Source organism: Mustela nigripes, chromosome 12 (genome assembly GCF_022355385.1).
Source record: "Mustela nigripes isolate SB6536 chromosome 12, MUSNIG.SB6536, whole genome shotgun sequence".
Lineage (NCBI taxonomy): Eukaryota > Metazoa > Chordata > Mammalia > Carnivora > Mustelidae > Mustela > Mustela nigripes.
In genome coordinates this window covers 76,396,399-76,422,888 of record NC_081568.1, presented here as the reverse complement: position 1 = coordinate 76,422,888, position 26,490 = coordinate 76,396,399, and the positions used below count along the sequence as shown (strand labels likewise).

The 26,490-nt window shown below is 45.7% G+C and overlaps 2 protein-coding genes across 3 annotated transcripts in view; one reads left to right on the top strand and one right to left on the bottom strand.

Moving 5' to 3' along the window:
• The first annotated feature begins 757 nt into the window (after positions 1 to 757).
• Positions 758 to 15,794, top strand: SLC23A1 (solute carrier family 23 member 1). 2 transcript variants are annotated; one of them, XM_059417687.1, is made up of 16 exons: positions 758 to 947; positions 2,092 to 2,153; positions 2,761 to 2,895; positions 3,339 to 3,496; positions 4,226 to 4,314; positions 4,442 to 4,509; positions 4,672 to 4,853; positions 4,965 to 5,085; positions 5,354 to 5,510; positions 5,815 to 5,962; positions 6,483 to 6,588; positions 6,793 to 6,922; positions 7,022 to 7,165; positions 7,625 to 7,720; positions 10,203 to 10,469; positions 15,288 to 15,794. In XM_059417687.1, exons 1-15 carry the CDS (start codon positions 866 to 868, stop codon positions 10,448 to 10,450), a joined length of 1,926 nt encoding a protein of 641 aa, XP_059273670.1. In that variant the 5' UTR covers positions 758 to 865; the 3' UTR covers positions 10,451 to 10,469; positions 15,288 to 15,794. The 2 variants fall into 2 exon arrangements, with proteins under 2 accessions (XP_059273670.1, XP_059273671.1); XM_059417688.1 differs by lacking the exons at positions 4,226 to 4,314; positions 4,442 to 4,509; positions 4,672 to 4,853.
• PAIP2 (poly(A) binding protein interacting protein 2) overlaps positions 13,764 to 26,490 on the bottom strand; it is a 31,466-nt gene continuing 18,739 nt past the window's right edge. Inside the window, exons 2-4 of the mRNA XM_059417690.1 lie at positions 18,594 to 18,757; positions 17,296 to 17,475; positions 13,764 to 14,785 (exon numbers count right to left, since the gene is read on the bottom strand). Of these exons, the coding sequence (XP_059273673.1) occupies positions 14,729 to 14,785; positions 17,296 to 17,475; positions 18,594 to 18,731 (375 nt within the window). The 5' untranslated portion in view covers positions 18,732 to 18,757 and the 3' untranslated portion in view covers positions 13,764 to 14,728. The remainder of the gene's footprint in view (positions 14,786 to 17,295; positions 17,476 to 18,593; positions 18,758 to 26,490) is intronic.

Below are 26,490 nucleotides of genomic sequence, written 5' to 3'. Positions count from 1 at the left end.
AGAGCCCGCTTCCTCCTCTCTCTCTGCCTGCCTTTCCACGTACTTGTGATCTCTGCCTGTCAAATAAATAAATAAAATCTTTAAAAAAAAAAAAAAAAAAAAAGATTCTCTCCCCCTCCCTCTGCCTCCCCCAAAACTTGTGAATGTGTGAGCTCTCTCTCTCTCTCAAAGAAAAAAGAAAAGAGGCACACAGGCCAAGTCCTAGCCTGAGTAGTGGCAGGGCTAAGAGGGGTTTCAGATTCTGGGGTAGAGGCAGATCATTGCTAGAGAAATAGGGGTGTTCCAGGCAGGCCCTAACCCCTCCAATGTCTGTGAGCTTACGGCAGCCTGGCCTCCTTCATTCCATTACCTGCTCCCTCTCTGCTGGACCTTCACCCCAGGAGAGAACCTCTTGTCATCAGGAAGAGAGCCAGGGCCCAAGGAGCCCACTGAGCTGTCAGTAGTATCCGGTGTGGAGATGGGAGCCTGTGACACGGACCTGTGTGACTCTGTGTTATATGGAGGGATTTAGACACACTCTGTCGGTCAGTCTGGGTGCTGTGGTCCATTTGTTTGTGTCTCTGAAACCATGTGCTGCCTCGTCTCTATGTGGATGGCATGGAGCTTTGGTTGAATTGAATGTCCATGGGACTGTGCTCTTAAGTGTAAGGGGTGGGGCTCTGCCTCCACAGCCCCCTGGGGAGTACTGGGGTGGAGAGAGGTGGAGAGGAAATGCTAAGGAGCAGTTTCAAAGCTTCAAACTGGTCAGACAACTTTGGGACACCTGGGAGCAGGAGCCAAGGAAGCAGAGCAGAAGCTAAGCAGACGCTAGGCAGCAGGAGCTAGGGGAAGAGTTGGAGGCTGGACAGGCGGACGGATCCACAGCATGAAGCTGCTGCCCAGCTGGAGAGCCCGGCTGCCTCAGGGCCTGTGGAGCAGGGCCTGGCCATGGGCGCAACAACCCAGAAGTAGGTGGGTCTGGGGGGCTGGACCTGGGGCAGCACAGTGGGGAGCAGAACCAGGAAACTTGGGCCCAGTCCTCACCAGCTAAGGAGCTCCAGCTCCTCAGACCCTCCCCAAGTCCCTTCAGCCAGCTCCGGCCGGCCCTCATGGCCAGGCCAGTGGGCCTGCCAGAAGGACAAGACAGGCTGAGTCCAGGGCAGGCTTCAGCAGCTGTGGTACAGGCACTCACATGGGGCCCAGTGCTTAGAAAGGTTTGGTTTGATTTGGTTTAATACTCTGCTGTATCAAAATTCATAATACTAAAAAAAAAAAAAAATTTGTAATACTTTTTGAATAGGGGCCCCAAATTTTCTTTTTGCACTGGGTCCTGTAGGTTAGGCAGCCAGTCCTGACTTGGGAGGGCGGGGAGGGAATTGTCCTGACACAGGGAACAGACAAGGCTGGGCCACCCTGGGCAGCTTCTCCTCCAGTGGCCCATCTGTTTTGTGCCTCTGTGACACTGAGGGGTATGTGGCCATATGGGAAAGGCAGCCCTTTACTGAATCTAATGGCTGATTTATAGCATGAACTCAGGAGTTCAGGTTAACCTGAGCTTTAGGAATGATGTTCTAAAATCTTGCTACTTACGTGACCTCGGTCAGATCACATCTCCGAGATCTGTTTCCTCAGCAGTAAAAGAGGTTAATGTCACCAGTGCCTGGAGTTCAACCCGGGAATACATTTGGCAGGCAGTCATTCCTCATTAAGAAACGTGATTTTGATGATGATAATCATTAACTTGTTATTAAAAAGTGGGGAAGAGTCTCATTCAGAGTGTGACTTATTAAGGTTACTACCATTCTCTTCCCTGTCACCTGGGGCTTGGTGAACTGTCCGCTCCTCATCTGCACCCTGGCCCCCTCTTGGAAACAACAGGTCCCACGCCCAGGCTCAGGCGCTGGCAGGGAAGGGCGCATGCTCAGGAGAGAAACGTGACCGAGGCTTGGGTGGCCTTTACCACTAGGGCTGGAGTTAATACTTTATCTCCGCTCAGGTCTGCCTTTCGCAATCAGAGCTGGGAATCTGGTTACAGATTTACTTCGAACAATGTCTGATGTGTGGACTAAAGTCCTCCTTGGCCTTTGTAAAGCCATCTCCTCTTTTCCTCAGGAACTGCTCACAGCTGTGCCCCAAAGATGAGGGCCCAGGAGAACCTGGAGGGCCGGACACAGGTGCTGGGGAACGGGTGGGAGCTGGGTGGGGGCAGGGATGGGTGGGGGCTAGAGGGCCTGCTCATGCCTTCCGGGGAACTGATGAACTTCTGATGAACTTGATTGAGAGTGACTATCCCAAGCTGAAAGTAGTAGTTGGGGGATGGGGTGGGGGCGGGCAGTGAAGGTGCAGGAGTCATCAGCTTTGGGATGGGCTGACTCCAGCTGGTGGGCCAGCAGGGACCACCCACCCCACACCCAGGGCAACCCCAAAGACCTTCCAGTGGCAAGGGAGGGACCTGTTCATAGACTTCAGCCCTCTTGCCCCCTCTCCTTTTGGCTGTTGGGGCCTGCTGACTTAGGGGCCCATCCCCTTGGCTGGAATGCTCTGGTCCCAAGGACTCCAGGAGCCAGCACAGAGGACTTATCCCTGAACAAAGGAATGTGAGGAGGGAGCCAGGGGTAATCAGGCTGAGAGACAGCTGGGTGGATGAACCATGAGGGGGGGTGGGGCTCAAATGCCGTACTGAGCATCTGACAGGCCATTCAGGCCATCTGATTCTGGGGCAGCATGAACCTGGCTGGCCCCTGTCACTCCACCCTGAATTACTTCTCTCTGCTGCCCTAGCATGAGTCCCTGGGCTCTGCAGGGAACTCCGAGAGGGATCCCATGGAGTCCCTGCCCAGAGAGCCCAAGTTTGACATGTTGTACAAGATCGAGGATGTGCCACCCTGGTACCTGTGTATTCTGCTGGGCTTCCAGGTGGGTTTCCCCACAGGGCCTCCCCACTCCCATTCTGCATGCTCCCCAGGATCCCAGGCCGCTTCCTGGCCAAGTTTATCTTGGGTAACAGAAAGAGAAACTTAAGGTCAACAGCTGTGACTGTCCCAAGCTGGCATGGGGAGGGGGTTTCTGATGGGGCCTGAGAGATCTTCCCTGGGAATATGTGTCACCTGACAGGCAGAATGTCAGTCACAGGGGAGAAGACCCACTCCACAGAAGCCACAGGAATATTTGAGGGTGAATTAGTACCCCAAAGAGAGAGGTGAATGGTAGCTCTCTGGGAATCCTTGTAGGAGTCTTAGGCCCGGGTGAGCACCTTTGCCAGGGGCAGTGTGGGTTCAGGCCCCCTGAGGCAGGTGTGAGGATCGCTGGGGTCTCCCTGGTTCCCAGGGAGCTGCCTCACGCACTCTCCCTGCACCTAGCATTACTTGACATGCTTCAGTGGCACCATTGCTGTGCCCTTCCTCCTGGCTGAGGCGCTGTGTGTGGGCCGGGACCAGCACATGGTCAGCCAGCTCATCGGGACGATCTTCACCTGCGTGGGCATCACCACCCTCATCCAGACCACACTGGGAATCCGGTGAGCTGCCCTGCCCCCGCCCCACGCCCCACCGTGAAAACACACACAGCAGGTGGTTTCTCTTGAGGGCTCTTTTGGGGGCAGGGTAGGGGGCAAGAAAGCTGCTAAGTGCCCCCACCTGCTCCTCCTATTCCCAAGCCACCCTTAGAGCGAGGCAGCTGGGATCCTACCTTGGGGTCCTAAGCTCCCCAAAGGCAAAGAGTTGGTGGGTTTAAAGGAATGTACCCTTAGCTGGGCTCTCCCTGTTAAGTCCTACTTTGGTAATGAGGACCACCCACTCCCAGCTTTTAGGTTCTTTGTGGGCCTCTTCAATGGCCCATCCTCCTGGGGGCCCCCGAGCGCACAGCTCAAGGCCTGGGTGGCCAAAAGATGGTTGTGTGCTGGGAGGATGGAGGAAGTTTGTGAGTGGAACTTGGGCACAAGAGCTGAGCTGTCTACTTCCTTGCACGTGGCTCCTCACAGTGCAGGAGCTGAGAAGGAAAGGGGGAAGGAAGCTTGTGGACCAGGGACTCCATTTGTTTTCTTCCTTGGGCCCCCAGAATTAATAGTCCTGCCTGGGGCTGCAGTGACTTCTCTCAGGTCTGCCCTGTCCCTTGTCCATCTGTGTCTCTGTTTCTGGGTGTGATTCTGTCTCCTCCTCTTGGCACCACTCATTTCCCCATCTCTCCTGTCTCTGTGTCCTTGCCCACCCCTGACCCCATCCCTGCCGCTCTGTGCCTCTCTGTCTAGGCTGCCGTTGTTCCAGGCCAGCGCCTTTGCATTTCTGGTCCCAGCCAAAGCCATCCTGGCCCTGGAGAGATGGAAATGCCCCCCGGAAGGTGGGCACACTTCTGGGGGCTGTGTTGGAAAGGAGAGGCCCAGGAGCACTGAGGTGCATTCATGGCAGCATCTTCTCTTTCTCTCTCTGTTCCCTGGCCATGTGTGTGTTCCTGTCTCTGCTCCCAGAGGATATCTACGGTAACTGGAGTCTTCCCCTGAATACCTCTCATATCTGGCACCCACGGATACGAGAGGTGGGTTTGCACCTGGGGTGGAAGAGACCTGGACCTGAGGAGGGGGCTAGATAGGAGAGGAGCCACTGCTGATTTGGAGGATTCAAGGTGGTGGTCCAGGAGCTTTTTTTTATAATGTAGAGGTGATAGCCTCTACGTTATAGCTGGTCTTTGCTTTTCTAGGTCCAGGGTGCAATCATAGTGTCCAGCATGGTGGAGGTGGTGATCGGGCTGATGGGGCTGCCTGGGGCCCTGCTCAGCTACATAGGACCTCTCACGGTCACCCCCACTGTCTCCCTCATTGGCCTGTCTGTCTTCCAAGCTGCCGGTGACCGAGCTGGTTCCCACTGGGGCATCTCAGCTTGGTGAGCAGACACCAGGCCTGATCCTTGTCCAGCCTTAGCCCTTTCACCCCCTTCACGTCCTGTCCCTAGCCCAGCCTACCAGCCATCTTTCCTTTGTGCTTCTGCCCCCAGTTCCATTCTCCTGATCATCCTCTTCTCCCAGTACCTGCGTAACCTCACCTTCCTGCTGCCTATCTACCGCTGGGGCAAGGGCCTGACTCTCTTCCGCATCCAGATCTTCAAGATGTTTCCAGTGAGTGAGGAGATGACAGGCGGCTTGGGGCTGGGACTAGGGCAGGGGCTGGACTTGTGTCCGGGGCAAAGGTTGGGAGGCAGGTCCAGGACAGCAAAGGAGCTAGAGCCAGAGCACAGACGAGGTCCCAGTCAGGGGCCAGAGCAGGGATGGGGGCCCAGGCCTGAGCTAGGGCAGGGGCAGAGGCTAGGGTTGAGGTAGGGGCTGGTTACCCCTGGACCAAGACCTCCCAGACCCTCAGTGCTCCTCTCACCCCACCCCACTTCAGATTGTGCTGGCCATCATGACCGTGTGGCTGCTCTGCTACATCCTGACCCTGACAAACGTGCTGCCCTCAGACCCCACCGCTTACGGCTTCCAGGCACGGACAGATGCACGAGGGGACATCATGGCTATTGCACCCTGGATCCGCATTCCCTACCCCTGTGAGCCACCCCACCTGGCCCCCTCTGCCTCCAGCTGAGACCATCTAAGGGGCCCCGGATGACACCAATCCAATTGACAACATAATGAGCATTAGGTGCACATTTCTAGTGTGCCAGAGTGTTTTCCTCAAAACCTCACTCCGGCTTCACGACTCTGAGGGATCCCAAATGAGCTCTCAGGACTCTAGCCCCCACCCCAGCTCGAGGTCCCTTCACCCCCCCCATCCCCCCCCCTACCGCCCAGTCCCCTCCCTGGCCCACCCAGTGGCACAGCATCCCCCACTCCTATCTCCTCCTGATCCAGGTCAGTGGGGCCTGCCCACAGTGACTGCGGCTGCTGTCCTGGGAATGTTCAGTGCCACACTGGCAGGCATCATCGAGTCCATCGGAGATTACTATGCTTGTGCCCGCCTGGCGGGTGCCCCACCCCCTCCTGTACATGCCATCAACAGGTATGGCCACCTGCCCTCTCCCACATCTGATCTTCTCAGGGGCCACTTGGGAAGCAAATGGAGGGACATGGTGGGGACCCAAAAGTGTGGACTTCGTCAAGTACTAACACTTTCAAGATCTTGTTCTCCATACTTACGAAATGGGGATGCTCTCATCATTCAGTCCGAGTGCTTTGAGTCGCTGAGGTAATGAAGCCTAAGGGAAACTATTTGATAATCTTCAACGTGCCTGGCCCTTCATGTGCATTTTCCTATGCAGTCTACTAACTATTCTGAGACAGGTACCCTTATTATCCCCATTTTACAGACGAGGAAACAGAAGCCCAGAGTTGCCTAAGGGAGTTAAGTGCTAGGGCACTGGGACTAGTGCTTGGATGTGGGCTCTTGGCTCCCAGACCTACTTCTGGCCTATAGTGGGGAGTACTACAGATAGTTGCAGCTTGTACTGTCCCCAAGAAGGCATGCAGCCCGCCCAGGGCGAGGGGAGGACACAAGCCCCCAACTCGCCCTTTCCTTACAGGGGTATCTTCACTGAAGGCATCTGCTGCATTATCGCAGGGCTGCTGGGCACAGGCAATGGGTCCACATCGTCCAGCCCCAACATTGGTGTTCTGGGGATTACCAAGGTGCCACAAGCCAGAGCCGCACAAAGTGCCCCCCTGCCATTCCTTGTACTGCAGCCCCACCTGACCTATGAACCATCCAACCCCACAATGAGCCTGGGGCCCTTTCGTGCTCGCTTTTGTGACAGGTCCTGTCTGCCTTCCCTCCGCAAGCTCAGCCACCCAGGTCCGTTCCAGGGCCTAACCCTACCCCCGGCTCCCATGCAGGTAGGCAGCCGGCGTGTGGTGCAGTACGGTGCGGGAATCATGCTCGTCCTGGGCACAGTTGGCAAGTTCACCGCCCTTTTTGCTTCACTCCCTGACCCCATACTGGGGGGTATGTTCTGCACCCTTTTTGGTGAGTGGTATGTAGCCAAGTGGGTGGGGGTGGGAGGCGCTCCGCGGTGGAGGCCACCCTGCTTGTGGGGCAGCTCCAGCAGTTATCCTGCGCCCTCAGGCATGATTACGGCTGTGGGGCTATCCAACTTGCAGTTTGTGGACATGAACTCCTCCCGCAACCTGTTCGTGCTCGGATTTTCTATGTTCTTTGGGCTCACGCTGCCCAATTACCTGGAGTCCAACCCTGGCACCATAAACACAGGTACCCCCACTAGTCAGAATGTCTGGGGGTGGGGGAGGTGTAGTGGGCTCTGGGCATGGGTCTTTCCCTCAAAGGCACCCTGCGACAGAGCCACAAATCCTGCCCAACCCTGGATGTGAAGCAGAAGCTGAGAAGTGAATGAGCAGGTGTCTTTTACTGAGACACTTTCTATGGACAGGCATGGAGCTTTACCTGTGCTCATTTAATATGTACAACCGTTCCTCAAGACAGATACTAGTGTCCTGTCCACATGACAGAGGAGGAAAGTGAGGCTCAGAGAAGTTAAATGATGTGTCCCAAGACAACCAACCTGGGATTATAGGTGTGAATGTTGGGATTTGTACCCTTTCATCTCCATGCCTGCTCAAAGAAGTCAACAAGCTGCACAACTGGGAGCAAAGTCCCTGAGCTCTGTCTCCAGAAGCCAAGATGCCCACTGGCCCTTGGCCTATTCCACAGGTATTCCTGAAGTGGACCAGATTCTGACTGTGCTGCTGACCACAGAGATGTTCGTGGGTGGGTGCCTCGCTTTCATACTGGACAACACAGTGCCAGGTATGGGTCAGCCCTGGGAGGGACACAGAAGACTAGGCTGGGCTCATCTGCACTCTAGCAGATGGCCCCACAACCACAAGTGTGGCCAGGACCCAGGCAATGAGGGCCCTGCAAGGAGAAGCAGGGCCACCTGGGCTGAAGAAACCACTGGCTGGACAGAGGCACAGACATGCTCTACAGGTCTTGAAGAGGGTAGGTCTAGGGGAGTCATTCCCCAGCCCTCTGAGTTGTTTCCTCTCCATTTCTTTTCTTTTTCTTTTTTTTTCTTTTTTAAGATTTTATCTATTTGACAGAGATCACAAGTAGGCAGAGAGTCAGGCAGAGAGGAAGAAGCAGGCTCCCTGCTGAGCAGAGAGCCCGATGCTGGACTCAATCCCAGGGTCCTGGGATCATGACCTGAGCCGAAGGCAGAGGCTTTAACCCACTGAGCCACCCAGGCGCCCCATCCTCTCCATTTCTTGATAGCCACCAGGGGAAGGGTGCCTTTGGGAGCCTTTGCTTTCTTCCATTAGGCCAGATACAAATGAAACATCAATCTGGGTGCCAAAACCCACTCCAAATATGCCAGCAACCCATCACGCTTGACTACTAGGAGAGCCCCAAACATTCTCTTTGGTATCAGGGTTTTCACAGGGATTGTGGAGGAAGGATACTTAGCGTGGGCCCCTGAGAACCTTCCGGCCAATGTTTAGATGTCCTGTAAAATACAAAAACCAAATGCCACCAATTGTATTAATTAATGAATTTTCCGTGTTCTAATGAGTAACAAGCATAGTTAACATTTACCATTTACTATGGGTCAGGCATGAAACTATGTCTTGCTTCATTCTCAAAAACCATCCTGTTAGGCAGAAACTATCAACACCATTTCGCAAGGAAATAGAAGCACAGATGTTAAGCGACTCACCAACATTCACAATGTTTGCAGATTTAAAAGGTCGCAAATCTGAGATTCTAACAAAGTCCACTGGATGCAGTCTATGGCTTGTGTCCCAGCCACTGCACCATACTGACTCTGTTGGAGTGTTTCAGGGGACCTGGAAGACCAGAGAAAGCTGTGGAGGCAGAGGTTAAAGACTGCATCAGTCCAGGGAGATGAGGCATGGGAGCAGCAGGATGATGGTCCTCCATCCCCTACCACTTACCGGCCTAAACACAGCTGCAGGGTTGAAGCATGGGCAGGAAGGGCCTAGGTGCCATGGCCCTTTTAGGGATTTTAGCATCAGATGATGTGATAACTCTTGGTAGCAGTTACCCCAAGGACTAATGGGAGGTACCTGCCCCTCCCCATTGAGAGAAAGCCAGGCTGCGGACCAGAGGTAAAGAAGTGGCAGCCTCAATGCCCAAGGAATATGGGGAGATGGAAGGCCTCAGGTGGACAGCTGTATACAAAGGGGCTTGTGATCTGGATAGCTGGATTAAGCTACCCAGATGTTAACAGCCTCAGACTGCCTGAGTTCCTCACATCCCCATCCTTCAACCCAACTGTCTATCAGCAACCATCTCTTCCAAGGATCATTATACATGTTGTGCTACATAATCCTCAGTAGTCCTTCAATGTGCATTGATGAAATCTAAAGCCCCGAGTGGTCAAATCACTTGCCTAACGTCACGCAACCTGAATTCACACCCAGGTCTGGCTAAATCAGAATTCCTTAATTATGGAATCACATACTTTCTGCTATGTGATGGCATTTTGCTGATGGGCCGCTTTGCATTTGCTCCTTCCCCATCTATAGCCCAAACTTAGAAGAGCAAATTAGTTCAGCAAATGCTAGTGGGGCTAGTAGAACCCCCCTCCTTCTAGATTTACATTGCATCATTCTTCCACCCCAGCCCTCTTGTGAAAACCTGAGACCTCAGGCACCCCTACCCTACCTCCTGAGGGAGCATTCCCCTAGATGTAAATAATCTTTTGTGTATCCATACTACCAACAAAGATTTTACTTGGCTTGACTCTGAGGTTTGTATTATAAAAATGAGTTTATTTTCCAAATATGGATATTGAATATTAATACTGATTATAGTGTTTCTCAGTAGCCCTCCTTGACCCCAAAGCAGGCTGGGCACTATTGGTCCTCATCAGCTTAGCACATACTAGCCCCATACTAGAGATGTTAAGTTACCAATTAACCTTTCTGCCTGTTTCTTCATAAAAATATGTATAGTAGTGCCTATATACCTTCCACAGTTACGTTTTGAAGAAATGAAATGATGAAATTAAAGCATTTAGCACAGAGCCTGGCACACTACGGATACACAATAGATACTAATTAGAATCAGTATTACCTTTAGGGTTTCCTAGAGTTCTGGCCAAGTTAAGAACTGAGAAATCATGGATTCAGTAACCTTCCAGTCCCAGAAAATACTTGAGAATGAAGACAATGGATTCCAGAAATCTGTCTCAGGACTAGGTTATGGAGGTATGGAGCGGAGGTAGTGGAGGGCTGCTGGCCCTGACAACCTCACTATTCCATTTCAGGGAGCCCAGAAGAACGAGGTCTGATACAATGGAAAGCTGGGGCCCATGCCAACAGTGAGATGTCCACCAGCCTCAAGAGCTATGACTTCCCCATTGGGATGAACATTGTAAAAAGAATTGCCTTTCTGAAATACATTCCTATCTGCCCAGTCTTCAAAGGATTTTCTTCAAGGTCGAAAACCCAGCCTCCAGTTCCAGAAGACACTCCAGAAAATATACAAACTGGATCTGCATGCACCAAAGTCTGAAAAATTATTCCTAGTAAAGGTAGGATGTGTGTTAAGACTATCTTTTGTAGGAGGGTTAAAAAAAAAAAAAATCACAATATTTTTATACTTTAACCAAAGAAAAACAAAACTACTCAGCTTCTGTTTTTGTGACTTATTTGACTATCTTCAAGGGAAAGGTACACTGTAAAACGTCAATATACAGATTTTGAGTGCAATTCCTTAACCATTTCATAATGAGAGTAGAACTTTCCAACTGGTGTGGGTCACTAAGAGGTTACAAGTATACTGACATATTGACCCTTTAGCTTTCTGGGTGTCTATGCAGGAAATGAGTCAACTTCAGCCCTAAACTCTAGCCCTAAACTCAGACATAAACTCGAGCCACAGGCAGCCCCATCTGTGTACTCCAATATGCTAAAAACAAAATAGAACCCAAAAGCCCACAGCACTTTATGACATGAAATAGGTTGAGAAATACTGCACAAAACCAAGAAACTTCCTTCATATATGCTGCCTTGTTTCAGTAGTGATAACATAAAAATCCCTAAAATGGTTAACAGGATGACTTCCATTACCCTAAAACTATGCCACATGGGTGTGATGGGATGATCTGTCCAAAGTGCTTCAAAATGGAATAGCTGAAGCTCTCAAACTTTCCATCTCTACCTGTAATGCAGATACCTGACTCTCCAGTTAAACAGCTAAGTAGTTTTTTTTTTTTTAAGATTTTATTTATTAATTTGACAGAGAGATCACAAGTAGGCAGAGAAGCAGGCAGAGAGAGAGGGAGAAGCAGGCTCCCTGCTGAGCAGAAAGCCCGATGTGGGGCTCGATCCCAGGACCCTGGGATAATGACCTGAGCTGAAGGCAGACGCTTTAACCCACTGAGCCACCCAGGCGCCCCAAACAGTAAGTAGTTTAAACAGTAAGTAGTTTTAATGTGCAGTTTCCCTAAAAAATCAAGAAAAGTTCCAACAGGGCGCCTGGGTGGCTCAGTGGGTTAAGCCCCTGCCTTTTTTTTTTTTTTTTTAAAGATTTTATTTATTTTATTTTGCAGGCAAAGATTACAAGTAGGAAGAGAGGCAGGTAGAGAGAGAGGAGGAACCAGGCTCCCTGCTGAGCAGGACCCTAGGATCATGACCAGAGCCGAAGGCAGAGGCTTTAACCCACTGAGCCACCCAGGCGCCCCAAGCCCCTGCCTTTGGCTCAGTTCATGATCTCAGGGTCCTGGGATCGAGCCCCACATCAGATTCTCTGCTCAGCAGGGTGCCTGCTTCCCCCTCTCTCTCTCTGCCTGCCTGTCTGCCTACTTGTGATCTCTGTCAAATAAATAAATAAAATCTTAAAAAAAAAAAAAAAAGAGCAGTCCCAACAAAATGAGAGCTAAGCCTACAACATAGCTTTCTTGTAAAAATAATCACTTCGGGGCACCTGGGTGGCTCAGTGGGTTAAAGCCTCTGCCTCCTGGGATCGAGCCCCGCATCGGGCTCTCTGCTTGGCGGGAAGCCTGCTTCCCCCCATCTCTCTGCCTACTTGTGATCTGTCAAATACAAAAATAAATGAATCTTTAAAAAAAAAAAATCACTTAAACAGAACTTTCTATGTACCAGACACTCTTGTAAGTGCTTAATTAACTATAGAATCCTGAGACAGACACTGTTATTACCACCATTTTATTTTTAAATTTTATTTTTTCAATAATTTTTTTAAAAAGATTTTAGGGGTGCCTGGGTGGTTCAGGGGAACCCTCGGGTTAACCCTCTGCTTTTGCCTCAGGTCATAATCTCAGGGTCCTGGGATTGAGCCCCACATCGGGCTCTCTGCTCAGTGGGGGAGCCTGCTCTCCCCCCAACCCACTGCCTGCTTCTCTGCCTAACTTGTGACCTCTGTCAAAGAAATAGGTAGTCTTAAAAAAAAATAATAAAGTTAAAAAAAAAGATTTTATTTGAGAGAGAGAGTACAAGTAGGGGGAGGGGCAGAAAGAGAAACGGACTCCTCACTGGGCAGGGAGCCTGATTCGAGGCTCAATTCCAGGACCCCAAGATCATGACCTGAGCCAAAAACATATAACCAACCAAGCCACCCAGGTGTCTCTTTATTTTTTTTTAGTAATATCCACACCCAGCATGGAGCTCAAACTCACAACCCTTTTAAAAAGGTGGAAATTAAGGCACAGACAGGTTAAGTGACTTGTCCATGATCTCTGGATTCATATCCAGAAGTCTGGCTAGTCTGTGCTCTTAACCATTAGGTTACAATGCCTCTCTAATTTAGGTTCAGAACCTCCAATTACACTACACTATGGCAATTTGGCACTATGTTTAAATGAACTCATTTGCCCCCGCCTGAGCTTAGAGAGAGAGAATCTGTAAGCCTTATACATTTGGCAGCCGGCTGTGTCACTTGTGGTACTTAGCTATTAAAGACAGAGGGGACTGGCTGTATCATGGCTCCAAAAACTTTGTTTCAGAGTTTCTTAAAGACCTACCTATTTTGGGGTGCCTGGCTGGCTCTGTCAGAACATGTAACTCTTTGATCTCAGGGTTGTCAGTTTGAGCCCATGGGGATCAAGAATCTCATACTCTACTGACTGAGCCAGACAGGCACCCCAAAATTACTAAAAACAACAACAAAAAACCTACCTGTTTAGTTTATTTCTTTTAAGGGAGCTACTAAAAAACACTAGGGCACCTGGAAAACCAAAGGACCACCCCCCAACCTTTCCCTGTAGAATGTGAGTCAGAACAGACTACATGGCCTTTTTAATTTTGGGCCCAACAAACTCAAGAAAAGCACAGAGGGCATTATCAACAACTAAGTAGGACCATGAAGCAGAATTGTATGGCAGAACCAGAGAACTGGTAGATGGCTGACAGCCTATCCCAAAATAAAGATTAGCCACAAAAATTATAAATAAGCTTGTGAGGGGAAAACAGGGATGGTCCAGGTAATCAAAATAGCAAACCAGTCCAATTGGACCAGCAATGGCTTGTGACGGGCAGAAGCCAAAGGTGATTATACTAGAGTAAGTTTACTATTATACTGGTCAGTCAAAAAGTTTCTTAACATGGGTATCTACAACTGCCCTGACACTGACTGCAGCCCGAAGCAATCAAGGTGGGTTACAGAAGGGGATGCAGGCTTTATTTTACTACTGTATTTTGGACAGATACACGCATAAGGACACACCTGACATTCTGGAATCGAATAAAGCCTGCTCTCAGCAAATCTTGCCAGCAGGGTTGTCCTAAAGTACTGAGCCCACACTAAAGTGAGTATCAATCACCACAGGAGAGTCTGCATTCCAGTACCAAGAAACACAAGCATCAGCTCAGTTCTACTATTATTTATTTTTTTAAATATTTTTGAAAAAATATAATTTTTTTACAATATTTTCAACTTAAACACTATTCACACTGAACACGTATGGCAGCTTAACCTACCCAAGTATGAAGTTTAAGAAGCCAAAACTGTTCTAGCTTTGTTAAAAGAAAAGTTGTGCTGTAGACTACTGTAGTGATGGTTAACAAAGCAAGGAAAAGCACCACTCAAATCATGTTACTATTACTTTGTTCAGGGGATTATGATGGGTCAAATGTTTGCACTTCACATAGGCATAGCTATGATGCAGTGACTCCTCAGAAGATGCAGTTCTCAAATTACATACTTCCTCAGATGTAACATTAGAAGAACTACTTCTTATGTGACAAAATATCATCAAAGCCAGGACTAGTTATCATCTGATTACTACCCTTGTAACTTCAGTAACCAAAGACATACTTGTCTATAAAGAATTATTTCAAATTAACTAACAAGGCCTTCTTCAGAAAAAGGAGAACCTTTTTGATAGTTACAAATGCAAACTGAAGTCTGAACTTAGAAATACACCTAACAACTAGAACTTAATTTAAATGTACTCATTTTAAAAAAGTTTAGACATCAACAAGCATTCGCTAACCCTAAGGGACTAGTTTAGCTTCAAAAAAGACAATTCACTAAGATTTAGAGGTCATTTTAATTTGGTGCTTTGTCACAACTTGACTGGTGCTTCTTTCCTCGCTGTCTTCACATCAAGCCATGGGGCCAATCCTATTTTCAGTAAATGTTTGACAGCTTATTACTTAATAACAGTCTCAGCACTTTTATTAAGCATGCAAGACTAACAAAACTTTGGCAATGCATAAGTGTAACACAGTGACAAGAGAGAGCTTTTACAATTAAGTCTTCTAATACTGCCTTCACAGTGTGGAAATTGTGCTACATCCACCAAAAGAGGGCCCCGTCTACTCAAATATTTTAGTACTTCACCCCAGGAACAAACTCCTTTGCATTTGGATTCAGATTGCTCTTGACCTGGAAAATAAGTACATAAAAAAAAAAAAAAAAAAAGCAAATTCATTAACAGATGGCTTCAGATATTTAGAAGCATTCAACCCAGATCCACATGCAAAATATCTTCCAAAAAACATAAAACAAAAGAACTCAGATTGTAAGGTTAAACTTAACCCCCAAAATCTATCTACAGCAGGGAAAGAACCAGAGATAAACTATGTATTTAAAAGAAAATTTATCACCTTCTAAAATGAAAGTAGGAACTGAAATTAAATTTGCTAAAGTGTAACCAGAAACCCACTAACTTCACACAAACTGAAAAGGTGTCACAGAATGAGGAATTCTGTTCATTTAACTATGATACTTGATTTTAACCATTTCATACTATGCAAAAATATTAAACAAGGGTTGAAATGATGATTAAAGTAGATTGGAGAATTTTTTATGGATTAATTTTGCTCATGATCCTCACTAAAAACATGGGAGTTATCTTTCTAAAATTGCTGTATTCTAATTCCCACAGGAAGCAAGGTTTGTAACAGAAAAAGAAAACTACATGGGGAATCAGAAGACCAAAGATGGAATTTCGTCACTGTTCCTAATTAGCTTCCTATGAAAGGCTGGATAAGTCACTTCCTCTGGGACTCTTAAGAATGGGCCAAAAAGTCTCTAAGAGCCACCATTCCATACCTCTAAATCTTTATTTTCCTAGACAGACATGTCAGTATATTGAGAATAGCTGGAAATTTGCCTCCACCACAGTTGACAAAAGATGAAAAGAAATCAAGATGTATTCCAGGCCCTGAAATGTAGGAATGCTGAGGCCTTTAGAGGGAATCTGAACCCCCTACATCACTTACTTCAAGACCAAAGCATATTAAATAACATGTTGGAGCAATAATTTAATTTTAGTTTCATAATTATACACAACCATTTCCTTGGATAGGACATACACAGTCTCACTTCTCTCAAGTGAATTATTTCTAAACTTTAAAGTGTGAGGTTTAAATAAAAAAGCAGTATTCTTCAATGTGTCATCTTTTGGCAGCTATAAAAGAATGAGAAGGAATTAACATAATTTCAAATAAACCAAGTCGAGTCGAACAAACCAGTTTCTAGGCAATTATAATGGGTCCACATTAAAGTTATACACTATGGGGTGCCTGGGTGGCTCAGTGGGTTAAGCCTCTGCCTTCAGCTCAGGTCATGATCTCAGGGTCCTGGGATAGAGCCCTGCATTGGGCTCTCTGCTCAGCAGGGAGCCTGCTTCCCCTCTCTCTCGCCTACCTGTGATCTCTGTCAAATAAAGAAAATCTTTGAAAAATTTAAAAAAAAAAAAAAAAAGTTATACATTATGACCAGCAAAGGACTTTACTCATCAGAGTAACCAGGATTATTTGTGGAATAACTAATGCAGGCATAAGCAAGCATATCTCAATGGACTATTCATATCACACATCTGCTCAACCGGGTTACTGTCATTTACTGCAACAAGTCTATCCTACAATGTAAATTTCTATGTTCTTCAAACAGACCTTTAGAAGAACGGTTCCCAAATGCCTGATGGAGCAGGCAGGCAGTATGCACTAGGAGGGCTTTTTAAAACTCAGCATGCCTACACAACTGATTCTACAAGTCTGGGATGTAGCTGAGGGACTTATTTTTCTTTTTAATATTTCACAGGTAATTATGATGGATTGCCAGGGTAGGAAATCACTGCACAGTGAAAAGACGACAACTGCAAAAAATATTTCAGAGTCTAGGAGTAAATTCCAAAGAACTATCTTGTAAAAGCAATTAGAGATTGTCAATATGGTCAGAAAGGTCAACATTAGGACTTCAAATCATTTTATATTAATTTTAGCAAACAACTCTTCAGGTTCTACCCTTGTACTAATGTTATTTGTCGTAATTCCTAAAAATACCTTTTACTGCAAATATACCATCCCCAGCAATAAAACATGGAAAACAGATAAAAATGCGAATAGGTTTGTGTTCCTACAAGTTCCAAGACGCTTGTAAAAGTCCCTATTAAATCCCAGTTCTAAATGGGAGTTAGTGTAACGCAATGAAAATCTTAGGTCGGGATAAAAAAAATCCAAATTTTCACCTTTCAGGTAAAATTTTGAAAATTTCGCCAAATGTTTAAGGCAAAATTAAAGAGCAAAACCTCTTTATCAAGCTACTTTTGTATAGGCAAGTCACATGGACATACTGTATACTTCTTTTGGATTAATGCTTTAAGATATTTACATATCCCAGGGCAACATAGTTATTAAAACTAAAAGCAACTGCAAGAAGTTTGTTAGTCTGCAAGAAGTTTGTTAGTCTGAGACTAGCCCCAGAGTATAGTCAGAAGTCACTCCATGTCATAAGTAAGGAGACCAGGAGGCTCCTGCTTCCACAGTAAGAAGCAGTACAATTTCCGAAGGGGAAGAAACTTGTAGAACTCTTCTTAAACAGATGAATGCTGGCTTTTCCACTTAGGGGAACGATGAGCTAGTTTTTAAAAAGATGAAAAATAACTTTACCACAAGATCTTCCAGAGAAGAGCCATCACTGATAACAAGGTCATTAAATTGGTCTTGGATTTGGTCCATAGTTTGTGGGAGATCTCGAGCTGGAATAAACCACTCATGTTCTTCTTCTTCCTCCAGCATTTCTTGGAAGCAGCGTTCAATAAATTCTTCTTCCCATAACTCCTCTTCTATCTGGATTTATAATATATATAGGGTAATTTATAGAACATTTGATAAGACATCACTAGGAACAGCTTAAAATATCTTGAATTAAAGCCCTTAAAACCATAATATTGTAACCTTCTCCTCTGCTTCTGTACCAAGAAAAAGAAAAATTTACCACAAGAGTAGGGAAGACCTATTTAGGAGTTTGTGGTCTTTGTCTTAGCAGAATATTCTTTTTTCCAGCAGAATATTCTTTTTTCCACTTAGAGTGATGGGGAAGTAATAAATAAAGGAGTGTTTTCACTGAGGAATTTGTCAGAATTACCTGTGATACTTTAAAACTACACAAACCCTAACCCGACCCAAAAATGACTAAAATTCTGTAGAGGGTAGGGTTCGGGCATGGGTAATTAAAAATAAACCAAAAACAGATTTATGGTAAAATCAAACTTGCTACTGATTACCAAAGCCACAATCAGGGACGAACTAGACACAAGATGGAAATAGATGCCAGAAATATGGGAATAAAAGACAACATTATCAATGTAAGAGCACGATCTAAAGGTGAAAGTGGTGTCAAGTTTTTAGGCTTATCAAATTAAGAACCTCAAGTGAAAAAAATAGCACAATTCTGTATGTTAGTACCTATGCCTGTCTGCTCCTGATTTATATTCTCTTAAGAGCAATCTGGCTGATGCAAGCAGTAGTTTCCAAACCTAACTGCATAATGGAACCATCTGGGAGGTTTTTTTGTTTTTGTTTTTTTTAGTTTTATTTTTTATTAATCTCTACACCCAACATGGGGCTTGAACTCACAAACCTGAGATCAAGAATCCCATATGACTGAACCAGGCAGGTGTCCCCAGATGTGGGAGTTTTTAAAAAACAAGTTTTCCAGGCTCCACCCTAGTACTCCTAAATGAGAATATCTGGTGTGGGACCCTGCAAAAAGCTCCCTAAGTTATTTCAGTGAGCAGATAAACCTGGTAGTAATCAGCATTCAAATAAAATAGGAGTGGTAGCATATAAATCCATATATTTCATATATAAGGGACCAGATGAAAAACAAATTACAAGGACAAGTACATCCAAATTGAGGGCTGTCATGGGCTATGAGAAAGATCATGTTTGTACACAAAACTAACTTGTCTGTTGAATTCCTCTTCATTTTCCATCCACATATACTCTGCAAATGGATTGTCATCTTCATGAGAATGACCATTAATAATCACATCTTCATTGATGATGCTTGGGCTAGTACTGCTGCGACTTGGATCTTTCATGGCTGGCGTTAGTTGTCGTTTTTAACCTTCAAAGAAGAATAGTTAATTTTGTCAGTCATTCTTTCAGTTGGTTTTTTTTTTTTAAAGATTTTATTTATTTATTTGACAGAGAGAGATGACAAGCAGGCAGAGAGGCAGGCGGAGAGAGAGGAGGAAGCAGGCTCCCTGCTGAGCAGAGAGCCCAACGCGGGGCTCAATCCCAGGACCCTGAGATCATGACCTGAGCCGAAGGCAGCAGCTTAACCCACTGAGCCACCCAGACGCCCCCCATTCTTTCAGTTCTTAACTAACGTCTATCACCACCAGGCATCACAGTTAGGTACCAAATGCACGTGATATATCATGCAACTGGAAAGCTTCAGTATTTATCTCAAATGATCTTAATGTTTAAGAAATAGCTGCAAACAGCCTAGATTCATCTATTATTTTCTGGTAATCATCGACAGTAATCAACTCTTTGAACGTAACTCCCAAATCATCTGATTTTTAAAAATTTTAGATATGCCTTGCTTTATAAAATAAGCATGATGTGGAAGACTTAAGTCACTAAAAGTTACTTTATGAAAAGCAAATTCAACTTTTAAAAACTGGTATTAAAAAGCCCAGAGACTGCAAATGAAAATAGACTTAAAAAAAAAAAAGAGAGAGAGAGAGAGAGATTTTATTTATTTATTTGACAGAGAGAGAACAAGAGGGGGAACAAAAGCAGGAGGAGAGGGAGAGGGAGAAGGGAGAGGCCTCCCCCCGAGCAAGGAGCTCAACACAGGGCTCAATCGCAGGACTCTGGGATCATGACCCAAACCAAAGGCAGACACTTAATGACTGAGCCACCTAAGCGCCCTGAAAACAGATTTTAATAACATCTTGGTTCCCCAGTTTCAAGGAACAGAGTGCTCTGGATCTTTTCTTTTTTTAAAGATTTATTTGAGAGAGAGAGAAAGAGAGGGAAAGAATCTCAAGCAGAATCTGTGCTGAATGTGGAACCTGGGCTCAATTTCACAACCCTGAGATCATGACCTGAGCTGAAACTAAGAGTCAGAGGCTTAATCAACTGAGCCATCGTTTTACTCTTCTGGATCTTTTGACTTCATAGCATACTCTCTATTTGCTTTATCTCTGTCAAGTCCCTCCATGTCTGGATTTGTCCACTGTACAGTGTCAACCATCTAATCTATGCAATATGCATGGTTTTAAATAAGGTATCTACAGACTTTTTCTCTTTAAAGATTCTGAGAAAGCGAGTGTGAGAGAGATCATGGGCAGGGGAGGGGTAGAAGGAGAAGCAGACTGACCACTGAGCAGGAAGCCCAATGCAGGACACCATCCCAGGACTCTAGGATCATGACCTGAGCCAAAGGCAAAACACTTAGCCAACTAAGCCACTCAGGCGCCCCTACAGATTGCCTTTTAAACTCTTGTTACTTTATAGTATGTAATAAATATCTTTCCATGAAAGTTGATGAAACTCCCCTGCTGACAGAAAAACTTACAGACTAAGTCAAAATGAATTTTCCAGAAGAAAAATGATGGAACATCACCAAGTTCACAGTAAAGGGTATATCAAGAAAATGCAACTTTGGGAAGCAGAGAGTTTATAATTATTAACCTCAGCATTCAAGGCATAAAGCAAAACTCATTATGACGGTCTCAGTGAGGGGGATCCCCTATAACAATGTGAAAGCTATACCGCAAATGAAGTTCCCTAATTTTCCTCCTTGGTTCTCTCTCATCTCCTCCATGAACCATTCCATCGGCATCTCCATCTATGTCAAGGTTACTGATAAGCCTACTGGACATATCCTCTCTAACAACATTGTTGGGGGGGCCAAACCACTCTAATACTTCCTCCAGGTGCCCACCTCCGAAAGGGTGGGCTTCTTCATTCCACACTGCTCTTCTCCTTTGCCTTCCTGGAGGACACTTTCCATCTTGAGATTGTTTTTCTGCTTCCTCTTTCTGCAGGGATCAGAAGCAGTCTTCCTAGCTTAGCCCTGAAATCTGCTGCACCAATGGACCTAAAGACCTGCTACCGATCAGGGTCAACTTCTGTGACTTTCTCCTTCCATGGGCTACAGGCTCATCAGTCTTCAAGACAATAGCAAACCCCCACAGAGCCACAAACGATGAACAGACTCCAACTAGCTCAAGCATCCAATCTCTTTTTATGTGAGTAAAAGCAGAGCAGTTGGGGCGCCTGGGTGGCTCAGTGGGTTAAGCCGCTGCCTTCGGCTCAGGTCATGGTCTCAGGGTCCTGGGATCGAGTCCCGCATCGGGCTCTCTGCTCAGCAGGGAGCCTGCTTCCTCCTCTCTCTCTGACTGCCTCTCTGCCTACTTGTGATCTCTCTCTGTCAAATAAATAAATAAATCTTTAAAAAAAAAAAAAAAAAAGCAGAGCAGTTTCTTATACACTACTCAATAGGTGGTAACATGACCTAACCCAGCTGATATATTGGTGGCTCAAAGTTTGAAGCAGGGGTACCTGGGTGGCTCAGTCTTGGGCATCTCCCTTTGGCTCAGGTAATGATCCCAGGGTCCTGGGATTGAGCTCTGCATTGGGCTCCCTGCTCCACGGGAAGCCTGTTTCTCCCTCTCCCATTCCCTGATTGTGTTCCCTCTCTCACTGTCTCTTTCTCTGTCAGATAAATAAATAAAATCTTTAAAAAATAAAAATAAAACAAAAGTTTGAAGCGTTAAGTTTCAGATTCTAATTGTAGAAATAAAATTGCTAAACCTGGGTTTACATTTAACAAGAGTCATTTGCACATAAAATCAAACAGCAGTGTGACTGGCACCAAAGGGAGGAATCAGCATACCTAGCACAAAGACAGAGTTTTAAAAATCTTAAGGCCGGGGCGCCTGGGTGGCTCAGTGGATTGAGCGGCTGCCTTTGGCTCAGGTCGTGACCTCAGTGTCCTGGGATCGAGTCCCGCATCAGGCTCTTTACTCAGTGGGGAGCCTGCTCCCTCTCTCTCTCTCTGCCTGACTCTCTGCCTACTTGTGATCTCTATGTCAAATAAATAAATAAATAAATATCTTAAAAAAAAAATCTTAAAGCCTGGGGAATCTGCATGGCTCTGTCAGTTCAGCATTCATTCAACTCTTGATCTGGGCTCTGGTAATGATCTCAGGGTTGTGATCTCGAGCCCCAAGTCAAACTCACAACCCTGATATCAAGGATCACATACCCTACTGACTGAGCCAGCCAGGTGCTCCTTCTTTAGATTAATTTCATGGACTTATCCTTAAGACTGCATTAGTATAATAAAAACTCTTATCATTCATATGACATGAATTTAGTCTCTTAAGCTGAGGGGGGGGCGGTTTCCTAGTCTGACACACACAAGTATATTCTGAAATACTGACTACTACTTACAATACCATCATGGTAGTGACATTTTTAGTTAAGAGGTCTTCAACTAAAAATTAGTAAGATCTTCTGCCCTGGTTATATTGTATATATATATGAAAGAAAGGCAGAGACAGACTAAGATTTAAGTGCTAGAGTGTGGGTAGAATGAAAACATGATCTGGGGGGGTTGGGGTGTCTGGGTGGCTCAGTGGGTTAAGCCTCTGCCTTAAGCTCAGGTCATGATCTCAGGGTCCTGGGATTGAACCCCGAATCGGGCTCTGCTCAGCCGGGAGCCTGCTTCCTCCTCTTTCTCTGCCTGCCTCTCTGCCTACTTGTGATCTCTCTCTCTCTGTCAAAAAAAACAAAAACAAAAACAAAAACAAAAACAAACAAAAAAATACCTTAAAAAAGAAAACATGATTTGGGTTAGGAAAAAGAGGCACTATAAAAGCAGACAAGACAGGGCGCCTGGGTGGCTCAGTGGGTTAAAGCCTCTGCTTTCAGCTCAGGTCATGATCTAAGTGTCCTGGGTTGAGCTCCCACATCAGGCTCTCTGCTCCGCAGGGAGCCTATTTCCTCCTCTCTCTCTCTCTGTCTGCCTCTCTGACTACTTGCGATCTCTGTCAAGTAAATAAATAAAATCTTAAAAAAAAAAAAAAAAGCAGACAAGAGAAAAAACAGACGATGAATATCTTTCTTTCTTTCTTTTTTTTAAAGACAGAGAGAGATACAGCAAGAGAGGGAACAGACGTAGGGGTCGTTGAGAGGGAGAAGCAGGCTTCCCGCTGAGCAGAGAGCCCTATGCAGGGCTCAATCCCAGAACCCTGGGATCATGACCTGAGCCAAAGGCAGACACTTAATTATTGAGCCACCCAAGCACCCTGATGGATATCTTTGATATTTTTTATTTATCATTTATCTTGGATGAAATAAAAATCCTTTTTTGGGTAACAAGTTCTGACTAAAAACCAATCAGTTCCTCTGAAAGAAAGTACTCATTCTCATATGACAGGCATTCCATTTTAGATTAAACTCAAATATTATGAAAAGCACCAGTCAATCCTGTTTTGAAAATAGATGTAACTTTGTTTACTCTGCATGTGAGCTGATCAATATGCTCAGAGACAGTGCAATTTATAACAGCTTTTTGTTATTTTCCCAACACGTATCCTATTCTAATTTACACCTGTTAAATCCTTTCAGATAACCACAGCATTAGCAAGTGACTTACAGCTTTAGTTTAAAAAAAAAAGTTTAGGGGCGCCTGGGTGGCTCAGTGGGTTAAGCCGCTGCCTTCGGCTCAGGTCATGATCTCGGAGTCCTGGGATCGAGTCCCACATCAGGCTCTCTGCTCAGCAGGGAGCCTGCTTCCTCCTCTCTGCCTGCCTCTCTGCCTGCTTGTGATCTCTCTCTGTCAAATAAATAAATAAAATCTTTTAAATAAAAAAAAAAAAAGTTTAGCACGGACTACAGGATATTCAATATTTAAATGGAATTGAGTAGGTATACGTAGCAACTGTAGGTGTGAGACTTGTCCATCTAGAAATATGTCAAACTTGTTTTTAAATAAGCCTCAATCACTGGAAGTTCATCTATATATAAATGCAATCTACTTAAAAAAAAAAAAAGATTTTATTTATTTATTTGACAGAGAGAGAGATCACAAGTAGGCAGAGAGGCAGGCAGAGAAAGAGGAGGAAGCAGGCTCCCCGCTGAGCAGACAGCCTGATGTGGGAGCTCAACCCAGGACACTTAGATCATGACCTGAGCTGAAAGCAGAGGCCTAATCCACTGAGCCACCCAGGCACCCCTGCAATCTACTTTTTTTTTTTTTTAAAGATTTATTTATTTGACAGACGCCCCAGGTGGGAGGGGGGGCGGGCAGGGGGGGGGGGGGGGGTGAAGCAGGCTCACCGCTGAGGAGAGAGCCCAATGTGGGGCTCTATCCCAGGACCCTGGGATCATGACCTGAGCCGAAGGCAGAGGCTTTAACCCACTGAGCCACCCAGGCGCCCCTGCAATCTACTTTTTTAAAAAATATTTTATTGGAGCACCAGGGTGGCTCAGTTAGTTAAGCGGCTGCCTTCGGCTCAGGTCATGATTCCAGGGTCCTGGGATCGAGCCCCGAGTCGGGCTCCCTGCTTAGCAGAGAGCCTGCTTCTCTCTCTCCCTCTGCCTGCCACTCTGCTTACTTGCGCTATCTCTCTCTGTCAAATAAATAAATAAAATATTTTAAAATTTTTATTTATTTATTTGACAGAGAGAGAGAGACAGCTAGAGAGAGAACACAAGCAGGGGGAGTGGGAGAAGGAAAAGCAGGATTCTCGCCGAACAAGGAGCCTGATGTAGGGCTCGATCCCAGGATATTGGGATCAAGACATGAGCTGAAGGCAGATGTCCAAGGACTGAGCCACCCAGGCGCCTCTGCGAGCTACTTTATTAAAGAAAAAAAATTTCCATACAATATATATGAGCCCAAGCTTCTGTGAACAATGAAAAATCTGCCTCAGCAAATTCTATAGTTTGAGAAACCCAGGGGACTCCCCTCCCTCTTCGTTTGATACAAACCAGTAACAAATAAAATCTAAACCGAGTTTAGCAAAAAGGGGCCCAATCCCTGAATTTGACAGGCCCCTGGTCAGCTTTTTGCTCATTATGAACTCAAACAAGCAGTAGCTTTGGTATAGATCCTAGTGAAAAAGTCCATGAAGGACCATAAATAAATTACTGTCAAGCAATATTTAGGAAACAAATCACAACTGAAACCAAGAAGAATGAACTGAAACCTGAACAATGATCTTACACCTTGACAACTGAGGGAAGGAACAACTGCTGACCAGACCACATTTCCAGCTACAGGCAGGCAAGTGAAAGCCAGGGATAAGGATCATTTACTTTCAGAACTAGAAGGATTTACATTTAATGGATACAAGGTATTCTAATGTAAGGCAATGTATCAAATTTTAAATTTTCTTCTATGACTTGTTCTTGACCCATCTTAGATCACATTCTTCATACTTCATTCTCTGTGTGTTCTGTTGTTTTTAAGAACTGGGTATATAGGATCATGTAGTCGGCTCAGTCTATGGTGCACGCTAACTTTTTTTTTTTAAGATTTATTCATTTATTTATTTACTTTTAAAGATTTTATTTATTTGACAGAGATCACAAGTAGGCAGATAGGCAGGCAGAGAGAGAGGGGGAAGCAGGCTCCCTGCTGAGCAGAGAGCCCGATGCAGGGCTAGATCCCAGGACCCTGCGATCATGACCTGAGCTGAAGGCAGAAGCTTTAACCCACTGAGCCACCCAGGCGCCCCAAATTTATTTTAAAGAAAGAAAGCATGCACAGGTGAGAGAACACACAGTGGGGAGGGGTAGAGGGAGGAGGAAGGTGTCTCAAATTCCTTTCTAAACCTGATGTGAGGCTTGATCCCGACCTGAGATCACAACCTGAGCCGAAACCAAGAGTTGGACACTTAACCGAATGTACCATCCAGGCACCCCGAGCATGTGACTCTTAATTGTCTCTCTGCCTGCGATCTGTCAAATAAATAAACAAAAATCTTAAAAAAAAAAAAACAAAAAACGTCAAAGGCAAGTGAAATAGCCAAAGCCACCTAGGGCAAGGAATAACAACTGTGGCAAACAAAAGACAAAGCAAAAAGCCTGGGAGCAAAGACCGGTAAAGGAAATCCTTTGGGAATAAGGACTTTAAAAAGCTCCAGTATAGGGGTTCCTGGGTGGCTCAGTGGGTTAAGCCGCTGCCTTCAGCTCGGGTCATGATCTCAGGGTCCTGGGATCGAGTCCAGCATGGGGCGCTCTGCTCGGCAGGGAGCCTGCTTCCCTCTCTCTCTCTCTGCCTGCCTCTCCATCTACTTGTGATTTCTCTCTGTCAAATAAATAAAATCTTTAAAAAAAAAAAAGCTCCAGTATATTCTGGGGAATCTAGAAGGCCATGAGCAGATTCAGTGCTGGGAGCTCAGAAAAGAGCAAGAATGCCCTACACTTTCATCTCTGGCTGACCTTCAGACTATGCACATGTAGTGAGGACTAAGAAAACTTGTAAACTGCCTGTTTTTTGAAGGTATGTCTCAACATAAACAAGAGCCCATCTGCAAAGACTGGGAGAGTTGTTTCTGTTTATGAGTATTTAATAAAATCTCTTTCACCGGCACCTGGGCGGTTCAGTTTGTTAAATGTCGACCTTTGGCTCAGGTCATGACCCCAGGATCCTGGGATAGAGCCCCTCATCAGGTTCCCTGCTCAATGGAGAGTCTGCTTCTCCCTCTGCCTTCAGCCTGCTTATGCTCTCTCAAATAAATAAATAAAATCTTAAAAAAAAAGATTTTATTTCTTTTAAGATTGTATTTATTTGAAGGAGAGATAGCTAGAGGAAGTATTAGCAGGGGG

Coding starts and splice junctions, on each gene's coding strand:
- SLC23A1 (XM_059417687.1), top strand. CDS start 866: ATGAAGCTGCTGCCCAGCTGGAGAGCCCGGCTGCCTCAGGGCCTGTGG. Junction 4,510..4,671: donor GGCACCCACGGATACGAGAG/GTGGGTTTGCAC, acceptor TTGCTTTTCTAG/GTCCAGGGTGCAATCATAGT. Junction 5,963..6,482: donor CCTGTACATGCCATCAACAG/GTATGGCCACCT, acceptor CTTTCCTTACAG/GGGTATCTTCACTGAAGGCA.